Source organism: Littorina saxatilis, linkage group LG11, assembly GCF_037325665.1.
Source record: "Littorina saxatilis isolate snail1 linkage group LG11, US_GU_Lsax_2.0, whole genome shotgun sequence".
Classification (NCBI taxonomy): domain Eukaryota; kingdom Metazoa; phylum Mollusca; class Gastropoda; order Littorinimorpha; family Littorinidae; genus Littorina; species Littorina saxatilis.
This window is the reverse complement of record NC_090255.1, coordinates 15,198,188-15,220,171: the sequence shown is the minus strand read 5'-3', so window position 1 is coordinate 15,220,171 and position 21,984 is coordinate 15,198,188. Positions and strand designations below refer to the sequence as shown.

Sequence of the window (21,984 nt, the reverse complement as noted above, 5' to 3'; positions counted from 1 at the left end):
AAATTTTCGATTAAATTACATATTCTTACTCCGAGTCACATATTTAGCAGATAACTCCAACAAGGTGGTGGGTAAGAAGTAAAAATTTCAAACTCACTGTTAAGATCTGGAGAGGCATTGCCCCGCTGCCACCAGTGCGGGGAGGGTCCTTGAGCCATCACGGCATACCGCGGCGATGTCTCTCAAGTAGAACGAGATAAAGACGTCGTCTGAACGCCAGTATGCTGTGCGCAGGACGTCGTCGAGTCTTCGGGACCTCAAAACAGCCAATGACGATGCCCATGCCCGGGACTCGTGCATTCTAGCCGACTGGAGAGGGAAGGCAGGCTGAGCCCCCCCCTTTTGTGCCAGACTCCACACATAAGCTTGTTTTATGAGAGCCGACACCCACCTGGCCAAGGTAGTCCTCGTGATATCTCTGTCCATGGACGTATTCAAGGAAATAAAGAGGAGCTTCTGGGAGCTCGACCTGATGGGTTGAGTCCGGGCTAAATATGCCTCCAGGGCCCTAACCGGGCAATTGACCATGTCTGGGTCATCTTGTGCCACAATATGAGACAGGGGCCTCACAAGGACACAGGGAGAAGGCTGATCCGGTGTCTGATTCTTGGCCAGAAAGGCCTCCCGGAAATGCAAAGACAAGGAGCCGTCACGCTCTCGGCCGATGTCCTGCGGACTGCCTGAAAGAGCGTGTATCTCGCTACCTCTGCGGGCCGAAGCCAGAAGTAGCAAAAACAGAGCCTTACGAGTAAGGTTCGCGAGGCTAGAGCCCTCTAGAGGCTCGAAGTCCGCCGAGCGCAAGAACTCGAGGACAAGGAAAAGATCCCACTTGGGCAGAGGAGAGCGCTTAACGTCCTGCAAAGACGCGCCCTTAATAACCCCAGCGACAACTCCACTAACATTGATGGTATGACCGATCTGTTTAAGAGTCGAGGCAATCGCCGACCTGCGAACCTTCAAAGAGGAGGAAGAAGCCCCCTGGGAAGACAAATCCGCTAAGTGGTTGGCTACGTGCATAGTACGAGGAGCCACCGGGTTCAGCCCATGAGCCTGACACCAGGTGACCCAGGCACGCCAATGCGACGAATACACTGAGGAGGTAGAGGCCCTATGCGAGCGCTGCACCAACTCCAAAGTGCGGTCGGAAGCCCCAGACCGCCTCAGAGCGGACCTCACAGTCTCCACGCGTGAAGATTGAGAGACTGCGGGTGCTCGTGAGGAACTCCGGTGCGAGGCTGAACGAGTTCGCCTGGTACCAGAGCCAGAGGGATTGGAGGGCCGTGTGCGAGTCTCAGAAGGTCCGGAAACCAGGGCTGAGACGGCCACAGAGGGGTGACCAGAAGCAGGGACGGCCTCTCCAATTCCGCCTTCCTGAGGACTTGGCTGAGCAGCTGGAAGGGTGGGAAGGCATAAGCCTCCAGCCCTGTCCAGGGGATGTCCAAGGCGTTGGTCCCCCACGCTTCCGGATCGGGGAAGGGGGAGACAAACACCGGAAGGCGCCTGGAGAATCTGGTGGCGAAGAGATCCACCACAGGCTTCGGGGCCACAGCCCAAAGGCGGAGAAGGGCACCATGCGTGATGGTCCATTCCGCCTGCAACACCCTGTCGGAGCGGCTGAGCGCGTCCGCCAGTGTGTTGAGGCTCCCTGGCAGGTAACGCGCTGAGAGAGAGATCTCCCGCTGGGAGCACCAGGAGAGGATCTCGCACGTTCTGCGGGAGAGAGTGGGGGACCGCGAACCTCCCTGCTTGTTCACGTAGGCAGCCACTGTCGTATTGTCCGTGAACAGACGCACGCGCTTGGCTGCCAGGGAAGGGAGGAACGCGACCAGAGCAAGAAACACGGCCTCCAACTCTAGCGAGTTGATGTGCCATGTGCTCTGTTCCGCAGACCACAGTCCGGAGGCCGTGAGCCGGTCCGTGTGAGCCCCCCAACCCAGCAAGGACGCGTCTGTGAACAGGTCCATGTTGGGAGGGGGGGAAACAATGGGAACCCCCCTGCATACCCATCCCGAGTCCAGCCACGGGAGGGTTGCAGCCTGGAACCAATCCCCAAGGGGAACCAGCGTGTTCCAATCCACACAAGGAGAGTCCACCAACGGCTTCAGCGCGTGCTGAAGCGGGCGTTTGTGAGCTCTCCCTAGTGGAACCAGCAGGGCCATGGACTCCATCTGCCCCAGGATGGAGGCCAAAGTCCGAAGGGAAGCTCTCAGGAGAAGCGAAGTAGAGCGGATGAGAGCCTGGAGCTTGTCCACCCGCTTCTGCGAAGGCTGGACAGTCCAGGTGACCGTATTGAACGTCATCCCCAGGTAAGTGAATGACTGAGACGGCACGAGCTCTGACTTCGTCTGGTTGACCGAGAATCCCAGCAAGCTGGCCTCTCGGAGAACCAAGAGAGTGTGCTGCCTGCAGAGAGCCTCGCTCTGGCCCATGATGAGCCAGTCGTCGAGGTATGCTCGCAGCCGCACCCCCTGTGACCTCACCAGCGCGCAAAGCTGCCTCACCACCATGGTAAAGATCCATGGGGCAAGGGACAGCCCAAAAGGCAGTGCGCGGAACTGGTAGACTTGACTGGCCCACCGGAAACGGAGCCATTTCCGGTCGGCGGGATGCACCAGAATATGGAAGTACGCATCCGTCAAGTCGATCGAGGTCACCCAGTCTCCTGGGCGGAGAGCGTCCCGAACCGAGGCAGGAGTCTCCATCTTGAATCGAATCGTTCTCAAAAACTTGTTGAGAAACGAAAGATCCAAGACAGGACGCCAAGCTCCCGAAGCTTTGGGGACCGCGAAAAGCCGTCCATAAAACCCCGGGGAGCTGTGGTCCGAGACCGCTTCCACCGCGCCCTTCTCTATCAGTGAGGCAACCTCCGACTGGAGGACGGCCCTTGCCTCCTGTGAGAAGGGGGGCTTGAAGGCTGGAGGACACCTGGTAAGAGGGGCCTTGTCCCCCAGCCAAAGCAAGCGGAATCCCGACTTCACAACACCCACTAACCATCGGCTGCGTATGGCGGCCAGCCAATGTGGGAGTGCCCGAGCAAGGCCCCCCGCCATCACCAAGGTGGAGGGCGGGGGGGGCGTGAAGCCGGGAACGCTTCATTGGGGGTGGGGCTTTCCACTGGAAGCGCCCCTACCCCTCCTCGAAAAAGATCTCTTGCCCGACCCGCGGGAAGGGGCAATAGATCTTTTCCGGGAAGCAGGATGTGCCTGAGCAGAGGTCTTAGCCTGTTTGTGCTGAGCCTGCTGAGGAGCAGCCTGCTTGGGCTGCTTCAGGGACTGAAGCGCAAAGGAAGAGAACTGCTGTTCTCTGTTGGTGTCGATCTCCTGCTTCCTGGCATCAGCGGCCAGGTTGCCGAAGAGAGCACCATCCACCAAGGGCGACGATCTGAGAGTGTTTCTCGTCGACTCCTCAGAGAACTGGGAGTGGGTGAGAAACAAGTCCCTTCTGCACGAGACAAAATGTACGTACTGCAGAGAGGACAATCTCATTTGTTCCTCGTTCACCCTTGCCAGCGTGGAGAGGAGTGTGGATACGTCCTCCGAATCTTGCTCCTTACTCAAGGTAAAGGGAGCCAAAGATTCTGTAAGAGCACGTGAAAGAGCCCGCAGGATAGTCTCCGAAATGGAACTGAGTTCCAGGAGCTGCCTTCCCACCTCCTCAGAGGACAGGAGAGACTGCTCCGAAAGAGGGAGAACGGAATCCTTCTTCAAAGGCTTCGTCAAAAGAGGTAGCAATGCCGGCGTGACCGGAAGCGGCGCACGCGGCAGAGCAAAGGACGAAAGAAGGTTCCGTGAAGCCTTAGGCCAAGGCAACTTCCTTTGAGCCGCCAAGGGCACGAAGAAGTCTGCCTGTGTTGCAGCAGCCAGATAAGGCAAAGCATGTTCCGGAGCTGTGCCATACGGCACCAGAAGCGGAACTGCCGCTGGAGGCAACCCGCTGCCGGCAGGAGCGGGCTTGGCGAACAAACGAGAAAGCTGGAAAGCCACTGACGGTGATTCTTCAAACCGGAAGTAGCTGTCCTCCTCCTTCGCCCACCGGAAGTCTGCCATCGCCGACGGACCCGACACCGAAGGCGTGGTCGAAGACGAAGCCCCTTCCGGGAAATATCGCGAAGTGACTTCCGCGGCCGCTTCAAGCGCTACCCTGAAGCTGGCCGGAGCCGCCGAAGGCAGCTGCTCCTCGTCCACAGACCCAAGGTCCGAAACGCCACATGACGGGGATGGCTCATAGCCCAAGGAACCCGACAAATGACGCTGCGAGGACAGGCCGGAAGCCAAACGCCCCTCCTGTTGGTCATCGACGAAACTCACACCCTGGCTAAGAGGAGGGTGAGAAACGCCAGCAACCGAAGGCAGCTGAAGGGAGGAGCTAGCAGACACCACCGGAGTGTGTGGCTGCTGCTGATCCAACAGAGGCAGAAAGCCCGAATGCCCAGGAGAACGACCGAATTCGAAATCCGCCGGCATCCCAACGGACGCGGCGAGAACCGAACCGGAAGAACCGGGAGGAGCCGGAAGAGCAGACGCAACGGCATAGCTATGCCATGGCTGTGGAGTCTGCCAGCTACAACCCGGAAGCCCTAGGCCGGAACCGGAAGTGACAGAGGACTGTGCACGACCAGCTGGACCCACACTTCCCGCCCAGGCAGGAAGGGCAGCTGCCGGAAACGGCTGCTGAAACTGGGCAAAGCTCGAACCGGAAGGGACCATGGTCTGTCCGCATACCAGTGAACCAACACTTCCGGCCGGAACCGGAAGAGAAGCTGCCGTAAACGACTGCTTACGTAGTTCGTGGCTCGAACCGGATGGGACCATGGTCTGTCCGCTTTCCAGTGAACCACTACTTCCGGCCGGAGCCGGAAGGGAAGCTGCCGTGAACGACTGCTTACGTAATTCGTAGCTCAAACCGGCAGGGACCATGGTCTGTCCGCTGTCCAGTGAACCACTACTTCCAGGAACTGGAAGTGCAGCTGCCGCGGACGGCTGCTGCGAGCACATACCTTGCGACGACCGTGTCCCAAAAGGGACCTGCGCAGGTGCACTCCCGCAGGCGGAAGCCACCGAGCGCCGGCCGAGAAGAGAAACGCCTCCCTGCTCACGGCCTCCAGCACCAACGCCGCCGGAAACAGCAGGAACAAAGGAAGCCAACGACCGAGGGTCGCACACCCCCGGGAGGGAGGCAGAGCTGGAAACAGGGTCCGTCCGCGCCATCTCTGAACGCACGAGCGTCCGAATTTCTGGAAGCAAAGAGGACAAAATGCTAGCCACAAGAGTGCCAGCCTCCGGCACAGGTACCGGGGTCAAAACGGACGTGGTAGTAGAAACGCCCGCCGCCCGCGAGCCAGACGAAGTCTCCTCCGGCGCCGAAATGGGCACCGAAAAAACGAAGTTAGTCTTCGGGTCAGAAACGTGAACCGTGGGGTTCCTAGCCGAAGAAGTAGAAGCCGAGGACTTAGGTTTGCCAGGGCCTTTGCCCTTACTCTCGGCCTTAGCCGCTCTCTTTTTCTCACTATCCGACATGCTGTCGCGCAAGAAAAACAGACTACTGAAAATACACAAGTCTCTAGGACGCAAAATTTCAGCAGAATAAACTAGCACAAAGTACAAGTTACAAGGCGGTAATAGTGCTACTGGTCAACGCTAAAAGTCCGAGCACGGACCCAAACTAACCAGCGAAAAACACCACGTGTAAGCGAAAAATGGCGACCAAAATGGCGGCCACAGCAACAAACTACCGAGTAAAATTCACAAGTCCGCGGACGAGAAAATTCTCGGCAGAATGGCAATGCAAACAACAACAAAATGAAACGATCTCACCGCTAGAAACAGCAATGAGCAGACGGGGAGCCAAGGCCGGTGGGTGTCAAGCAGACAGCAAACAACAGCCTAGGAGCGAAATCAGCACGACCTGTCTCTCTGGCTGAAAGATGTCGAATGAGGGTGTCTCGTACTGGGTACGAGATCTGTGGCGTGACACGCTACGGGAGGCAACCCAGGGTAGCAAGCTTGCTACTTTTTTAGCTTGGGTTGCTTCCCTTAGACTATAGACGGGATAGCGTTTCAGTGTACCTAGCATCTCGACTGCGTCAATGCTAAATATGTGACTCGGAGTAAGAATATGTAATTTAATTACTCTATTACCCACCTTTCTAAGATTTCTAAATCAGGAGACTAGTATGCTGCACAACAAAAAAGGCAAACAAAAATCATGCACACATGCATCTACAAACACATTCACACAAAGCCTCCAGGTAACATTCTCCACCCAAAGAAACACAATCTATTGCGGGTGTGAGACACTTCAAGCACCAGTTACCGACAGACTCATGTACACAGAATATCTGGTCCATATCAATCAAGCACAGACACTCACACCATCCATCGCGGGTGTTGCGGCACTTCAGCGACCAGGACATCCTCACTCTGCTGTGTACCCAGGCGATGATAGTACAGCTTGTGGTGAAGATTGGTCGTCGTCTCTGTGCCGTCTGCCTTCCCATCCTGCTCTGGGTATCTCTGTCCGAACAAGATTGCTACAGTGCAACTCCCAGAACTCTTCCTCTTTTTGGGACATGCATATGCTTTCTGACAAAACTGCATCTGTCCGCCACTTCCTTCTCATTATTCTTTCTCTCTACTACACCTTCTGTCCGATTCTTCACATGTGATCAAGCACCTATGGATTATGTTTGGGACATTTTTGTTACCATTACAGAATGCAAACTTCAACCTTTTACTCATCCTGTGCATGCATAAATTGCACTCAAGGGTGTATACACTGTGGTAGACTTGTTTGACTTGAAATAATGGTTAATATTGTGTCCAAATATTTGAGGTTACAAAAATGGCATTCTTGTGATCGAAAGCACAGAATGCAGACCAGACATTAGTTGTGCATTGTTTATTGCACCAAAGTGTAGACTTTGTGAGCACAGAATGCTCAGCTCTATGTTACTGACATTGTAAAAGAGTCCATCGTTGTCCGGGGTCCAGGCCATGCTGGTGAACTTGACGTTCTTCAGGACATCAGGCAGGTCTTCTGCTGAGGGGGCCTTTTTGAACTACAACACAATGACAATTGACATTCATGTCACTACTATCCGAAAGGCTTCTTCTACCAAGAAAAAACCCTTCTGGATCAGTTAAAGAAGTACAAACCACCCTGAAACATTTACAAGTATTTAAAGCTATTTTGTGTGCGTATATAATGTTTGTGCATATATATGTATGATGAAAGCAAAAAGTTGGTACTAGCATGGATTCTAATTTGTTTTGGAATGAATTGCTTTCAACTTGTTTTTCTGTTTTTCTTTCTTTTATTATTTAAGTTTGGTGCCTGTAAAAGGCTGAAGAATTGGTTACTGTTACGTGACTAAAATCCTGCTGACAAAACTGACCTTAATGGTGACCCAGTCAGAGCCACTCTCACTCAGCGAATAAGCCCACAGTGATCCATCATCAGTGAAGGAGTGTCCACGCAGCGCAATTGTTCCTTCAGTGGACAGTTTGTTTGGGTCAAAGAAAACAGTAGACTTTCCCCCCACAGTGTCTTGTACATAATACACGCTGAAAGGCAACATAATGACACAAATCATTATACACATTGAACAGTCCACTAGCCTGCATACAACGAACAACTACTTCAATCTTATTGTACTGTCAAATCCTACATAAAACAAATGTGGGAAAGCAAACAAACACATTCTGTCCTATGACAAAACAATAAAATATCAATGTTAACTATCTAACTTCAAATGAAGACTTAGACACACTCCCCTTTAAGATGATGTATTCAGTCATCCAAATATAAAAAGTATACATAATAGATTCCAATACAGTCCAGAGCACAACGCTGTGCTTACACTTCAGGGGCGGTGGTCTGGGGCCATCTGTGTGAGTGTGTGTGTGTCTGCATGTAACAAAGGATCTCTTATCTTGTAAGCACACAACATCAAGTAAAAAGGAGTAATAGTATGTTACATAAAAAAAAAAGATTCTGACAGCTGGCCTTAAACTGGCACTTTTTCTGATTAGGTAAATCATGTGCCTCAAGCCAAGATTAACTGAAGAGAGCCACTGTCAGGTCTAATTTTACAAAACTGAAAACTTCAACCTGATCTCACCTTTGGTTCTGAAGGCCTGAATTGTGAAAGTAATAATACTTTTCTCCTTTCTTACTGGGGCATGTGTACTTTGGGTAGTCCCAAACCTCCGTAATGCTGTTGTATATCAGAAGAGAACAAATAATAACATACAATTTGAGTCTACTGACTTTATCTCCATAATGTATGCATATGTAAAATGTAGCACTAAACTTGATCAAAGTAAAAATTCATTGAAAATAAAAAATAAAAACAAAAGCATGGTAGAATTATAGTTGAAAATCATTGGGTACACAAATGGAACACTACTAACAGCTTTAAATCAAACATGTTTCAGGGACTCGTTTTCCACAGCAGTATCTAACATTTCGTTTTTATGTAAGTATTACTGTTTTGGTAATTTGGCAAACCCTTTTCAACAGCCTATATAGCTGCATGAAGATGAAGAAGATAAATTATGCTAGAGCATGATTACCGATCGATGATTTTCTTTCTGACAGGACATCCTTCAAGAAAGGGCTTTGAAATGTCGTTTTGGGCGTCAACAAACGCCTTGGTCTCTTCAGAGTCTGGATCTTCCAACCAGCGGTACGCGTCAACAATCTGAACAGAGGTCAGCACATTTCACACAGGGTACCGTAGGGGGGAAAGAAACAGTGTCTTCCATACATTTCTGCCTTCAAAATACCTTGTGAGCTACGTATGCTAATGGTATCAAGTCTTTTAGACAATATCAACATACATCACATGTACAGGGGAATTCAACTATTTTGTGTTCCACTACGTCGCAAATTTGGCTATATCGCAGTGACATGCTTGGACTCCGAAAAACACAGGACTGACCTTTTTCGAATGCAAAAACAAAAGAGAAAAAAAGCTTGCCGTGAACAAGAAAGTTTATTGTCTTTGACTTGTGCAGCACTGCTCGCCCCCCAAACCCCACCTTTTGTTCCCCGACTAGGAAGACGAAAGGATGAAAAGTCCAAACAATCTGACTTCAAATACAATGTTAGGCCTGAAAAACGTCCACATGTCAAAACTGTCAAACGGTCCACCAGCCATGAGTCAAAACAGTGCATCAGAAAACAAAAACAAAAACAAAACCTGCAAAGCCGCCGGTGAACGAAAAAAAAAAAGCGCTCTGGCCTCAAAGCCAATTTTGCCTCAATTTGAATTCGGTGGCCATGCCATGTGCAGTATTCAAGGTCAATTATGTGACCAGTTCGAATGGTCAGCAAGGCATGCAAATTATCACTTCGGACAAGCTAATTGACGTTCTGGCTGGTCGGGTGGGCACTTAAGGTTTGGAGACACCAACTGCGACAAGTGCATAAAATTGCGTTTCAACTTAGTTACACGGCTGTCCAGACCATAACATTTAGCCGGAAAAGAGGGACGGAGCCAAAAGGTTCTCTTTGTTGACACAGCGACGGTGACTTGATACGTTTTAATCCGTCATGAGTGTCCCAGTCAGGCAAGGCAGTACAGCTCAATAACATTAGTGTTGATTTTTGTTTTATTCTAAATATGACTTTTAAATTTGAACATTATAAGATGTTTGATGGGTTGTTGACAGACCAGCTTTTTTGTTGGTCCGAGGGGGAGCATATCGTCTTTTGTTTCATATTTATTGACCAAGGCATTCTGTGGGTTCGACAGATTGACTAAATGTTGTAATTTCGCCTTACGCGACTTGTTTGATATTACAGCACCATATCCCGTTTGGTATCGTTAGAAAGCTTAGAAACTTTTCTTTTTAAATAAGTCTTGATCAAAAAAGATGTGGAGAGAGAATGGAATAAACAGATATTTAAAGGCACAGTAAGCCTCCCGTAAACCATCACAGATACGGTCAGGTTTTTACACACAGTACAAACACCCTTTCATTTAAACACTCACCGATTGAGAACATCCTAGGTGCCCTCCGTAAAGAGCGAACAATTTTCAAAGAATTTATTTTTGTTTGGTTTATCTTACCCCTGAGCCATCGTGAACCCGTGTGATCCAGTTTCCCTTTTTCACAATGTAGTCGTCAGTTACTAGTCATTTGAATGCGACTCAATGTGAGCTTATCTACAATAGCACGTTTTTATGCACGAAACAAACGGCTGTGGTTCACAAGAACTCTAGCGATGGCTTTTCACTGTTGAGAGGATCGGCGATATGCCGCGTAAACCCGGCGTCGTCTGCTACAACTCTTGCGTGACCCTGCTGCCGGGCTTTTCTTTTTTCAAACTTTCACAACTTCGAATTGCACTGATCTTGTCTTGATGAAAAAAGAATTCTTTTATAATTAAAGAATGTTTGTAACAAGCTGTCAATTTATTATTTAGATTATAAAAGTTAGGTCTAGCGCAAAAACGCACCACGGTCCAAAAACATTCTATCGCCAGTTTAAGGGAAGTAACTCATTTTTGACCTGAGTTCAGGATGGGTCCAAAAAGTGTTCGAGACAATCTGCAAAATTAATTCTTTAAAAATTGCTCGCTCTTTACGTAGGGCACCTAGGATATTCCCGTTTGGTGAGCGTTCAAATGGAAGGGTGTTTGTACTGTGTGTAAAAGCCTGACAGTATCTGTGATGGTTTACGGGAGGCTTACTGTCCGTGATTTCCGGGATATTCATCACAGCCGTCCAGCTCCAAAACGAGGCGCCATTGTTGTAAGGGCCAAGTCCACGAAAATAAATTCTTTGAAAATTTCTCACGCTCGACAGAAAGCAGCCAAGATGTTCCCGTTCGGTGAGCGTTTAAATGGAAGTATGCTTGTACTGTATGTAGATGCTCGGGGAGCTCTGTGATGGTTTACGGGAGGCTTACTGTGCCTTTAAACTCCTTCATACTTAATTATGATTAAATTGACCCATGCCTGAACCGGATTAGGGAGAACTACTTGAGTCAGGGTGCTCGCGGAGCTACCATTGTGCAGCCAAATGTCCGAATTCTGGCGATCTCGACAAACGTGCCTACGGCATTTTAGCGAGGTGTCAGAAATGCAAACCAAAAAAGTCATCCAAATGTTTTCCGACACTGACGTAACAGGTGTTAACTCAGTGGAAATCAAACAAACGAGGAGAAAAAAACAGGCAAATGCGTGTATCTGACCCCTCACCCCCCCCCCCACCCCCCTTGAGCACAGGGAGAGAGGGTGGGGTGTGTGCATGCGTATGTGTTTGTGTGTCAGTGTGACAACTCAGTAGTGATCGTTTTCAGATACATGTATCATAAATAATTAACTGTTCATTTGCAAATGTTTGTTTTCTGTTGATCATTAGTGTGAATACATGGGTGTGTTGATGTACAATGTACCTGTGCTTGTGTATTAATGTGTCTGTGGCTTCAGAAGAAAACTCGGTCATTGACCTAAGCTCAGCAGAAAATATTGGTGTTTGACAGGGGTCACAAAGATGAGTTGGCTTTGAACTCACCACTTATTGGAGACAACATATTACCTACCTGTACTTTGTGCGTGATGAAGTGAAACAAATCTTTAGTGCAAAGAAAAAATGGAAGCATTGTTAATCTTGGTCCTAGGTATGGCACGTAAACACACACACACACATATGTAACCAAATGCGTCAATCTGAATGAAGAAAAAACGTCACATCTTGAAACATAGTTCATGTTGACAATTAGGTTGTTGCAAACAGAAACATACGTCACATCTGTACACTTTGGAGTCACAAAGAAACAAGTACACACACACACAGTCATGACATTCGGACTTTCCATCCATGCAGGTCCATCAGTGTCTTTTGTTGAGTATGTGTGCTATGCAGGAAAATCATCCAGTGGCAAAACCGGACTCGTTACGTGTACAATAAAGGTGACTATGAGGGTATGAAGGACAAATTTTGAGCCATCGGTGTGAACGACAGACTGAAAGGGATGGGGGTTCAGGAGGCGTGGGATTTGTTGACAAATGAACTGGATAACATGGTGAAGGAATTTGTGCCTTACGTTAAAAGTGACGGTAATGGTAAGAAGAAAAAACCTCTGTGGCTAAATGAGAAAGCTTTGACTAAGGTTAAGAAAAAAAGTGCAGCTTATCAAAGATACATGAATACCAGAGATGGAAAAGACTATCAGTTATACGCTCGGGCTCGAAACCAGGCCAAGTCGGCATGTAAAAGAGCCTTAAAGGACCATGAGAAAGAAATAGCCAAATCTGCAAAGAAAAACCCAAAAGCACTTCTACGCATATATATGCAAGGAGTAAAATGAAAACAAAGGACACCATTCCTGATCTAAAGGACTCTGGCGGGACTCAGTATACCTCCGACCGAGGCAAAGCGGATGTGTTAAACAAGTTTTTTAGCAGCGTTTTTACACGTGAAGACTGCACTGAACGAAATTTGAATTCAACCTTAAGCACTATTGATATTAAAACGGAGTGTGTTCTCAAACTGTTAAAGTCTATCAATGTGTCCAAATCACCAGGTCCCGATAATGTGCACCCTAGAATTCTGAGAGAATTGGCAGATGAGTTGGCAGAGCCACTGGCTACTGTGTTTAGGACATCTTTGTGTGAAGGTGTGTTACCAAGACAATGGAGGGATGCAAATGTGACACCGCTGTTTAAGAAGGGTGACAAGTCCAAGCCTGGAAATTACCGACCAGTATCTCTGACAAGTATAACATGCAAGACAATGGAAAAAGCTGTAAGAGACTCACTGTTTGAGCATATGGAAAGTAATGGTCTGTTAACAGAGTGTCAGCATGGCTTTGTGTCAAAAAGATCATGTGTAACAAATCTGCTCGGAGTCCTTGATGACTGGACTAATGATTTGGACATTGAGAACACACTCCGTTTTAATATCAATAGCGCTTAAGGTTGAATTCAAATTTCGTTCAGTGCATTCCGGTATGGATGACAAGTCTTCACGTGTAAAAACGCTGCTAAAAAACTTGTTTAACACATCCGCTTTGCCTCGGTCGGAGGTATACTGAGTTCCACCAGAGTCCTTTAGATCAGGAATAGTGTCCTTTGTTTTCATTTTACTCCTTGCATATGCGTAGAATGCTTTTGGGTTTTTCTTTGCAGACAATAAGGCACGATCAAAAGATCGTTACACTAGGCCATCTCAAAGTTAGGATAGTTAATAGTACTGGTCAAAAGATCGGCTACCAGTAAGTTCGTCACACGGTAGATTCGTCACCTATGACGAAGTTACCGGCAGGGGTGGGCGGGTGTTTATGCTAAAGAGCTTATGCTTTCAGATGTTTGATTTGTGGGAGAGATTCAAGATTCATTTTTTAGAGAGAGAGAGAGAGGGGGGGAGAGAGAGAGAGGGAGAGAGAGAGAGAGAGAGAGAGAGAGAGAGAGAGGGAGAGAGAGAGAGAGAGTGTGTGAGAGAGAGAGAGAGAGAGAGAGAGAGAGAGAGAGAGAGAGAGAGAGAGAGAGACACGGACGTACATATATACACCCACATCCATGACACGCACGCACACACACGACACACACACGCACGTACACACGCACTGACAAACACTCACACACACCATCGCACATACACACACACTCACTAAAACACACACACACACACACACGCACAAACACTCACACACACCATCGCACACACACACACACACTCACTAACACACACACGACTTCAACCTCACTGTCAAGGAGGCAGAGAAACTCAATGTGAGGAGAGGGAGGGGTGGAAGGAGGTGGGAGAGAGAGAGAGAGAGAGAGAGAGAGAGAGAGAGAGAGAGAGCCGCGCTCGGACTACTGTGGCGAAGTTACTGTGGCGAAGTTACCGGGACCGGTGACGAATCTACCGTGTGACGAACTTACTGGTAGCCAAAAGATCAGATATATGGGCCTCGCGGCCTTAGACATCTGCAAATTTATCTTATCTTATCTTATCTAAATGCCTCTGAATTATGAGCTATGAATTTAACACGCTCAAGTTCAAGATTACCCATATATATATATATATATGTATACATACACGCACAAGCGTGGCAAGGTTCCGAAACACATGTCACTAATTCATGTGTTTATCAAAAAATTTTCGACATAATGTCGCTTTGACCAAGTGTCGCCGCCTAGTTGGCCAAGTGTCGTTCGACCGAAGAAAACGAAACAAGTGCCCGTCGCCTGCACCCGTTATACATTTTCACGTTACTTACTTTCGTGCCGTGATAATCATCAACAACAGTTTCATCTCGTCGTGCGTGTGGATAGTCGAACTTGCCCATGGTTTCAGTTTGACCGGGAACACGAATGAATGATACAAAGAATGCAAGTACTGTAAAAAGCAACGCAAGTAAAGGGAGGTAGCCAGTTACTGTGTACATGACGCGCTGGCATCATGGTCCAATCACAAATTTCCTTACAAAGGGAAATACCGATTTTACACCAATCATATTTTCACATTTTCACGCTGTGCGGAGATGCAATATGGCTGCGCCCTGGGCAGAATATGTTTCGATTTGTTAACAATACGACTGTATCAGTATTTTGCCTGCAGCGCTAACAATATCATGTCGACCATAGTACAGTATGTTGTTGTAAGAGGAGATCTGCTTAAACTTCAAAAATGGCCTGTTGGAGCCTTGATAGCCCAGGCATGCCATGCTAGCTCTGCTGCTATTCATCTATTTTACGAGGCGGAAGACACAAAGCAATACCTGTCAGATCTGGACCGAATGCACAAGGTTGTGTTAGAGGTAAAGAACTTGCTTTTTCAAAGGAAATATCGTACTTTAACAGATCTTCCATTTGTTCAGTTTGTTTTCAACTTGGTCTACTCAAATCAAATGTGCAATACCATGAGTTAAATAAAGAGGTTTTTTTTATGAATAAGTTTATGCAGTAGACCGGAGACCTAGGACACCCCCCAAAATCAAAATCAAACTTGCAGACACTAAAATACACAAAAAATCTAAATTAGCAAGAGTAACCACGTTTTTGATCTCAAATGGAAGAACAACTCATTTTCTACCTACATGCAATGGCATACACATGTATTTATTTGGTTCAGCTATTTTGTGCTTAGCAGTGTTGTTTTGCCATTTTGAAGAAGACTGGTGTCAGCCTCGTCAGAATAGACCCTATCGGTATTCCAAGCTCTCGTAATCTCTCGCAATCTCTCGCAAACTTCAGAGCATACCAAAGCATGCGGTACAGCGATCTCGTGCGAGCTGCAAAAGCCAAGGTTCGAAGTTCTCGCGATGTTCAAAGCATAACAAAGAGCGTGTCTCGCGAGAGCTGCTCAGATACCGAAAAGGTCTATTAAGCCGTAAAAGGCTGGATTAAACTGTAAATTTTCAGTATGGTTGCAAAATTTCAGCATTTTGCAAACTCAACACAAATCATATTACAATTGGGGATACATTTTTTTTACAAAAGCAACAACGCGCTTGGGACGTTGGGTGGTATGGAAATGTGAACGCAAAAGAACAATTACGCAAAACAGGTCTTCCAACACGCCAAATGAAAAATTATAATATGATCTTTTATTTCTTTTATCTTCCCCTCTCTGTCCGTGACTACTCTCTCTCTCTCTCAGTATGGTTTGAAACAAGTTTTGCATCCGGGTTGGACACGGGTCAACTGTTTGTGCAGACCCAGAGACGGTATCCATGTGTCACCACGCGGCGACAGCGTTACTGACCCCGTTAAGGTCAACACTAGTTGTATCTGTCGACGCCCGTTTTTAACCGCTTGCTTCCCTCTGTATGATAAAACGGCCATGGGGCGTCATCGTTCAGAAAAAAATCTTAAAAATCTCCCGTAGGGAAATCCTTTTATGAAAGGATGTCGGCACCTTTCAGCGATTAGTCTATGCATTTCAAAGTTGAAGTGCCAACATAATGTCGGCCACACTTGAAATTAATGTTACTTGAGTACTCATACGAAGTGAACGGGAGTATAGGGTCAGCTATCAACTTAACTTACTTATTTATAGTAACATCAGCTTTCGAGGAAACCCAATGGGCAATTCTATCAACGTGCAACAAGTGCATGTAATGGTCGCTAACCACTTCTAATTAATGTACTTCTTGTGTCACATTATACATTATATATATATGGTCATGGCTCAGAAAAGGTGTCGAATTTGTGGGACACTTGAGTCACAAATACAAACTCTTGGATTACTTTCCATTTTGGGGTCCAGCAAAACTGTTTATGTGTTTAGTTGTGTCTGGGCAGTAACAATGTGTTTTCATCAATTACTGCGGAATGAATTGCATTTTAAATTTTAACTGGAGTGTGTTACATAACACCGTGTCACACATTGTTTTCTAATATACAGTTAACAGTAAACCTATTACACAATAAAAGTTAACTGCATTAGTTAGTATCTACCTTGATCTTCATTTGTGAAAAGTGGCATTCCCCAACAGCAATAATCTGCATATCTAGGTACCCTAGGAATGTGTGTATGTTACATGAACACCAATAAACAAAACAACGATCAAACAAGTACTCAAAGAACTGAAAAGATTACTGTTTCAGCAGTCAATCAATTCTTAGTTCCACACACTTCATACGGACAGTCTGCAAAAAAAATCAAATCAGAACAAGATGTGAAAATGTATTCAAACAAAAATCAACTTTCTGTATCTCACAACACAGACATTCAAAACTGCTAAATTCCTATTTATTTTACACACACAACCTTAGAAATACATGTAATGGGAAGAGAAACAAGTACATAATAGTAAAGAGTTGAAATGCATCAATGATACCGGACCCGTTATTCCCATTATCAGTTATCTGTCAAGTCATTTCTAAAAGTTTCCAATGAGTGTGTTACATTTCACCAAAAAAATCAAACTTTAGGACACTGTCAAGATATTCACATGAAAAATGCATGCAAAAGAATGAAAAATGAAAGATCAAAACCATAAAACGTTGTTCATATTCAGTGCATTCAGTTAATTGTGAAATTAATTATAAGAATGACACCATGGTTGCTACACAACTATTGAAACTATTGTTGACACATTCCGACAGCAATAATCTGCATATCTAGGTACCCTAGGCAAGTGTGTGTGTTACATGAACACCAATAAACAAAACAACGATCAAACAAGTACTCAAAGAACTGAAAATTACCAATCCTTCAAAGTAAATTGTAACAAGAAGGGCAAAGCCCATACGACTCACATGCTTGACCTTGACCTTTACATGACCTTGACCTTCAGGGTCAAGGTCAAATAACTAAACCTAGCAATGACATCATACACTAAGAACTGCTTTACACATTTTTCCTACCAAAATACATGTGACCTTGACCCAAGGTCAAGGTCATCCAAGGTCATGCAACACAAAGCTGTTAATTCAAGACATAGGAAGTACAATGGTGCTTATTGGCTCTTTCTACCATGAGATATGGTCACTTTTAGTGGTTCACTACCTTATTTTGGTCACATTTCATAAGGGTCAAAGTGACCTTGACCTTGATCATATGTGACCAAATGTGTCTCATGAGGAAAGCATAACATGTGCTTTTAAGTTTGAAACAGTTATCTTCCATAGTTCAGGGTCAAGGTCACTTCAAAATATGTATGCAATCCAACTTTGAAGAGCTCCTGTGACCTTGACCTTGAGGCAAGGTAAACCAAACTGGTATCAAAAGATGGGGCTTACTTTGCCCTATATATCATATATAGATGAGGTATTGAATCTCAAAAACTTCAGAGAAAATGGGAAAAATGAGAAAAATAGCTGTTTTTTAGACAACATTTATGGCCCCTGCGACCTTGACCTTGAAGCAAGGTCAAGATGCTATGTATGTTTTTTGGGGCCTTGTCATCATACACCATCTTGCCAAATTTGGTACTGATAGACTGAATAGTGTCCAAGAAATATCCAACGTTAAAGTTTTCCGGACGGACGGACGGACGACTCGGGTGAGTACATAGACTCACTTTTGCTTCGCATGTGAGTCAAAAAAACACTCTAATTCAAAACAATAAACGCAGACATCCTTTTCTGTTTACTTGATTCATTCCTTACTTTGTTCCAGCAAGATTTAAATAATTTTCAAGATAACTGTACAAACTATTGGAGTGTGTTACCTCTCACGATGTGCGAGTGGTGTGAGTAACACACTCAACACTGTTCCTAAAAAAACCACCTCTAATTCAAAACAATAAAGGCAGACATCATTTTCTGTTTACTTGATTCATTCCTTACTTTGTTCCAGCAAGATTTAAATAATTTTCAAGATAACTCTACAAACGATTGGAGTGTGTTACCTCTCACGATGTGCGAGTGGTGTGAGTAACACACTCAACACTGTTCCTAAAAAAAACCCACTCTAATTCAAAACAATAAACGCAGACATCATTTTCTGTTTACTTGATTCATTCCTTACTTTGTTCCAGCAAGATTTAAATAATTTTCAAGATAACTCTACAAACGATTGGAGTGTGTTACCTCTCACGATGTGCGAGTGGTGTGAGTAACGCACTCAATGTAAAAAAACATATATTTCTTTTTCCTGTAATTTATTTCATTAAATTGGCATGAAAACAAAGCACAAGGTGAACTGTATGGAAAGACTATAGAAAAGGCCAGAAAAAACACATGCAATGACATGAACGCTGAATAACTTGGGAAATTGGTTGAATCGTCTCAAACATATGTCTTTAAAAATCAAAATAAAGAAAAATCTTTGTCCTAAAAAATGCAAATTTTATCAAAACAAATCACACACTTCTAACTTTCAGATGAAAAAAAAGGAAGTAAGTTGTTATTTAGTGAAAATAACAGTGTTTCAAACTGCAGGTGAGTACGTTACATACAACGAAAAACCAGTGGTTCTTACTTTGGCCGTTTACGTCCATGTCCTCCATGCCACACTGAGTTCTGAGTTCGAGACAGTCAATGCAACTTTGTAGCAGACGATAGAACAGTTGTTTCCACCGTTGGAAGTCAGGAACATGTCGATAAACAACTTTGATTTACGTTGTTACTTTTCGCGGTAACACGAAAGTACACAACAACGAACTTAAGACTTATTTTCATTGCTTTGTCTTCTGTGTTTGTGCATATTTTTTTTTTAAGTAGTAGATTGTTCTTTCTTGTCCAAGTTTATCGCTTAGTTCAACGTCTGTCATCATTATTAAAAGCGCGGCAAAAGCTAAAACTGCCTACGTGACTCCAAACACGAAAAGTAACATACTCACCGTTGGATCTAAACTTGATCTCAGCCGACTGTTGGGGTGAGGTACTGGTTATCGTGCAGTATGTAAACAATAACTAACACCTTCTCTTTCCATCTCCATCAAGTTCTTATCCAAGCAGTGTGTGTAGTACGCGCAAATACGACGTTTCGACACCAAGTAAAAAAGTGTCCCAACTTCCGGCCCGAAAATCGACGTAAATTCACTCTACTATTGCGCCTTGCTCGAAAACAAAGTCATCAAACCTTTCGGTTTCTACCAGAATAGTAACTGTATTCATATCTGCACCCCGTGTCAGTACTTTCAAAGGTAGAATAAACCATAACTGAGCGTGTGGGGCGTTTGAATGGGGTAAGGGTGGAGTTCGACGCCATTTCTGAGCCGTGACCATATGTATAGGGGTGTTGCAGGTAGCTTTGTTTCCTCCTTGGGGATGAAGCTACCAGGGGAAGGGATTGTGTTGGAGGTGCGGGTAGAGGGGTAGCCCTCCCGGTGCTCCCCCTTGGACCTCCCTAGTCTAGGACCCTGGGTCTTCGCGAGGTGGCCATTGTGGCGTAATCCCTCCGGACTAGCATAACGTTTCCCTATCCCAAGACCGACCGTGCGTGGTCTATGACCACATCCTCTACGAGGTGACCCTATCAACTAGGCAGCGAAAGCCCCTAGGCGAAACACGGCGGATCTAGAGGAGAGAACCTCGATAAAAAATTTGAGCTGCCATGAAGACGGAGCATGTTGGCTGAGGACAGCGGGCAGACCTTCTGTGCCGACACCCATCTACAGGAGAAAACCAGGCATGCACGCATCAAACCCAACATGGCCATACAAACGGATATTCGACGGTATGGTGCTCGTCCCGCGGATCGCCAGGCGGAGACAGCGCCGGGTCCCCAGCCTCAAAGGGGCCCAGCCTCAGCTACTGGTGAAGCGACTCAGAGTGACAACAGAAGGCAGCAACCCCAAGCATCAGTCAGTCAACCCAGTCAGCCGGATAAGTCAGCTGATCCGCTTGTCTTTGCACAGTGGAACGCTGAGGGACTTCGCAAGAAGAAACCCGAGCTACAGGATTTTCTCAGACGGGAGCAAGTCGACATCATTTGTATCCAGGAGACACACCTGACAGATGCTCACCGATTCTCCATGAGAGGATACGAGCTATTCCGACACGACAGAAGCAACCGTTCCAAGGGAGGCATTCTCACTCTCGTCCGGAACAACATACCTGCGATAGAGGTTGGAAGATCTACAGGAGAAAATGAATTTCTTGCAGTAAAGGCGGTCCTCCAAGGGAGAGAATTCACAATCATCAACTTTTACTGTCCACCTGATAAAAACCTGGAACTACACACTCTGCATCTGCCTCAATCCAACCTACTGATACTTGGTGACTTTAACGGCCACTCCCCAAGCTGGGGATATCAAGACCTCAACTGCAGGGGAGAACAGATTGAAGACTGGATGATTGATGAAAATCTCATCCTCATCAACAAGCCGGACGACAAGCCCACCTGTCTGTCCCGAGCTTGGAAGACGACAAGTACCCCAGACCTCGCCATAGCCACTGAAGACATCCATAAGATCTGTGACAGGAGTGTTGCAGACCAGCTAGGAGGGAGTGACCATCTACCCATCCTGCTGAAGCTCTCCCTGCAAGAACAGGCCTCTCCCATGAGGAAAAAGCCTAGCTGGAACTACAAGAAGGCGAACTGGGCGAAATTTGAAAGGCTGACTGACATACTCTGCCAAGAAACCACCATCGACTCTACGCAGGACATTAACATCAACGTCAAGCGGATTTCTGACTGCATACTCCAGGCAGCACGGCAGAGTATACCGAGAGGAAGAAGAAAAGACTACAAACCATACTGGAGCAAAGATCTGCAAGATCTCCATGACAAGCTAAAATCAGCCAGAGAGCTACTCGAAAAGGACCCCACCCCAGAAAACACAACGGCCTACAACAAATCGAGAGCTGAATTTGATGAAGGAAAGACGAAGGAAATCCGCAAGTCTTGGCATGAGAAAACCAGCTCTCTGAACATGGAGAGAGACACAGGGAAGCTCTGGAAGCTCATAAAGACCCTAAATGACGACCACCAGTGTACACCAAGAGCAACACTCCTGAAAGAAGATGGAAAGATCTACACTGGGAAAAGAGCTGCTACCCTGCTTGCGGAAAACTTTAGAGAAGATAGTCTATTGGAAGTACCAAGAGAAAAAACAGCGGAGGTGCGAATGAGGATGAAGGAGGAGCTAAGGAAGCAGCAGCAAACATCAGCCTGCATGACTGATGACTTCACAATACATGAACTGAACAGCTCCACTAGACAGCTCAAGAACAAGAAAGCTCCAGGCAAGGACGGTATCACCAACGAGATGATCCGACACCTTGGCAGCCACACCAAACAGAAGCTTCTGGGCATCTACAACCAGTCCTGGAACTCTGGGGTCTTCCCTTTCAGCTGGAAGGAGGCCATCCTCACCCCAGTCCTGAAGAAAGGGAAAGACAGGCACAACAAGACCAGCTATCGCCCCATAAGCCTCCTCAGCTGCCTCAGCAAACTGATGGAACGCATGGTCAACCGCCGCCTGCAGCATCACCTGGAAAAGAACGGGCTGATCAACCCCACCCAGTCTGGCTTTAGAAAAAACAGAAGCACGGAGGACCAGATTACACTGCTCACCCAAGACATTGAGAACGGCTTTCAACAGAAAATGAAGACGCTGGCTGTCTTTGTGG

At 46.4% G+C, this 21,984-nt stretch overlaps 1 protein-coding gene and 1 long non-coding RNA gene across 2 annotated transcripts in view; one reads left to right on the top strand and one right to left on the bottom strand.

Moving 5' to 3' along the window:
• LOC138979836 (prolyl endopeptidase-like) overlaps positions 1-14,401 on the bottom strand; it is a 66,154-nt gene extending 51,753 nt beyond the window's left edge. Inside the window, exons 1-6 of the mRNA XM_070352586.1 lie at positions 14,235-14,401; positions 8,574-8,701; positions 8,120-8,215; positions 7,394-7,562; positions 6,956-7,057; positions 6,370-6,512 (exon numbers count right to left, since the gene is read on the bottom strand). Of these exons, the coding sequence (XP_070208687.1) occupies positions 6,370-6,512; positions 6,956-7,057; positions 7,394-7,562; positions 8,120-8,215; positions 8,574-8,701; positions 14,235-14,303 (707 nt within the window). The 5' untranslated portion in view covers positions 14,304-14,401. The remainder of the gene's footprint in view (positions 1-6,369; positions 6,513-6,955; positions 7,058-7,393; positions 7,563-8,119; positions 8,216-8,573; positions 8,702-14,234) is intronic.
• A 2,284-nt stretch (positions 14,402-16,685) lies between these two features.
• The window catches only part of LOC138979842 (uncharacterized), a 162,212-nt gene continuing 156,913 nt past the window's right edge, over positions 16,686-21,984 (top strand). The window contains exon 1 of the long non-coding RNA XR_011460150.1: positions 16,686-17,604. This is a non-coding gene — a long non-coding RNA (uncharacterized lncRNA). The remainder of the gene's footprint in view (positions 17,605-21,984) is intronic.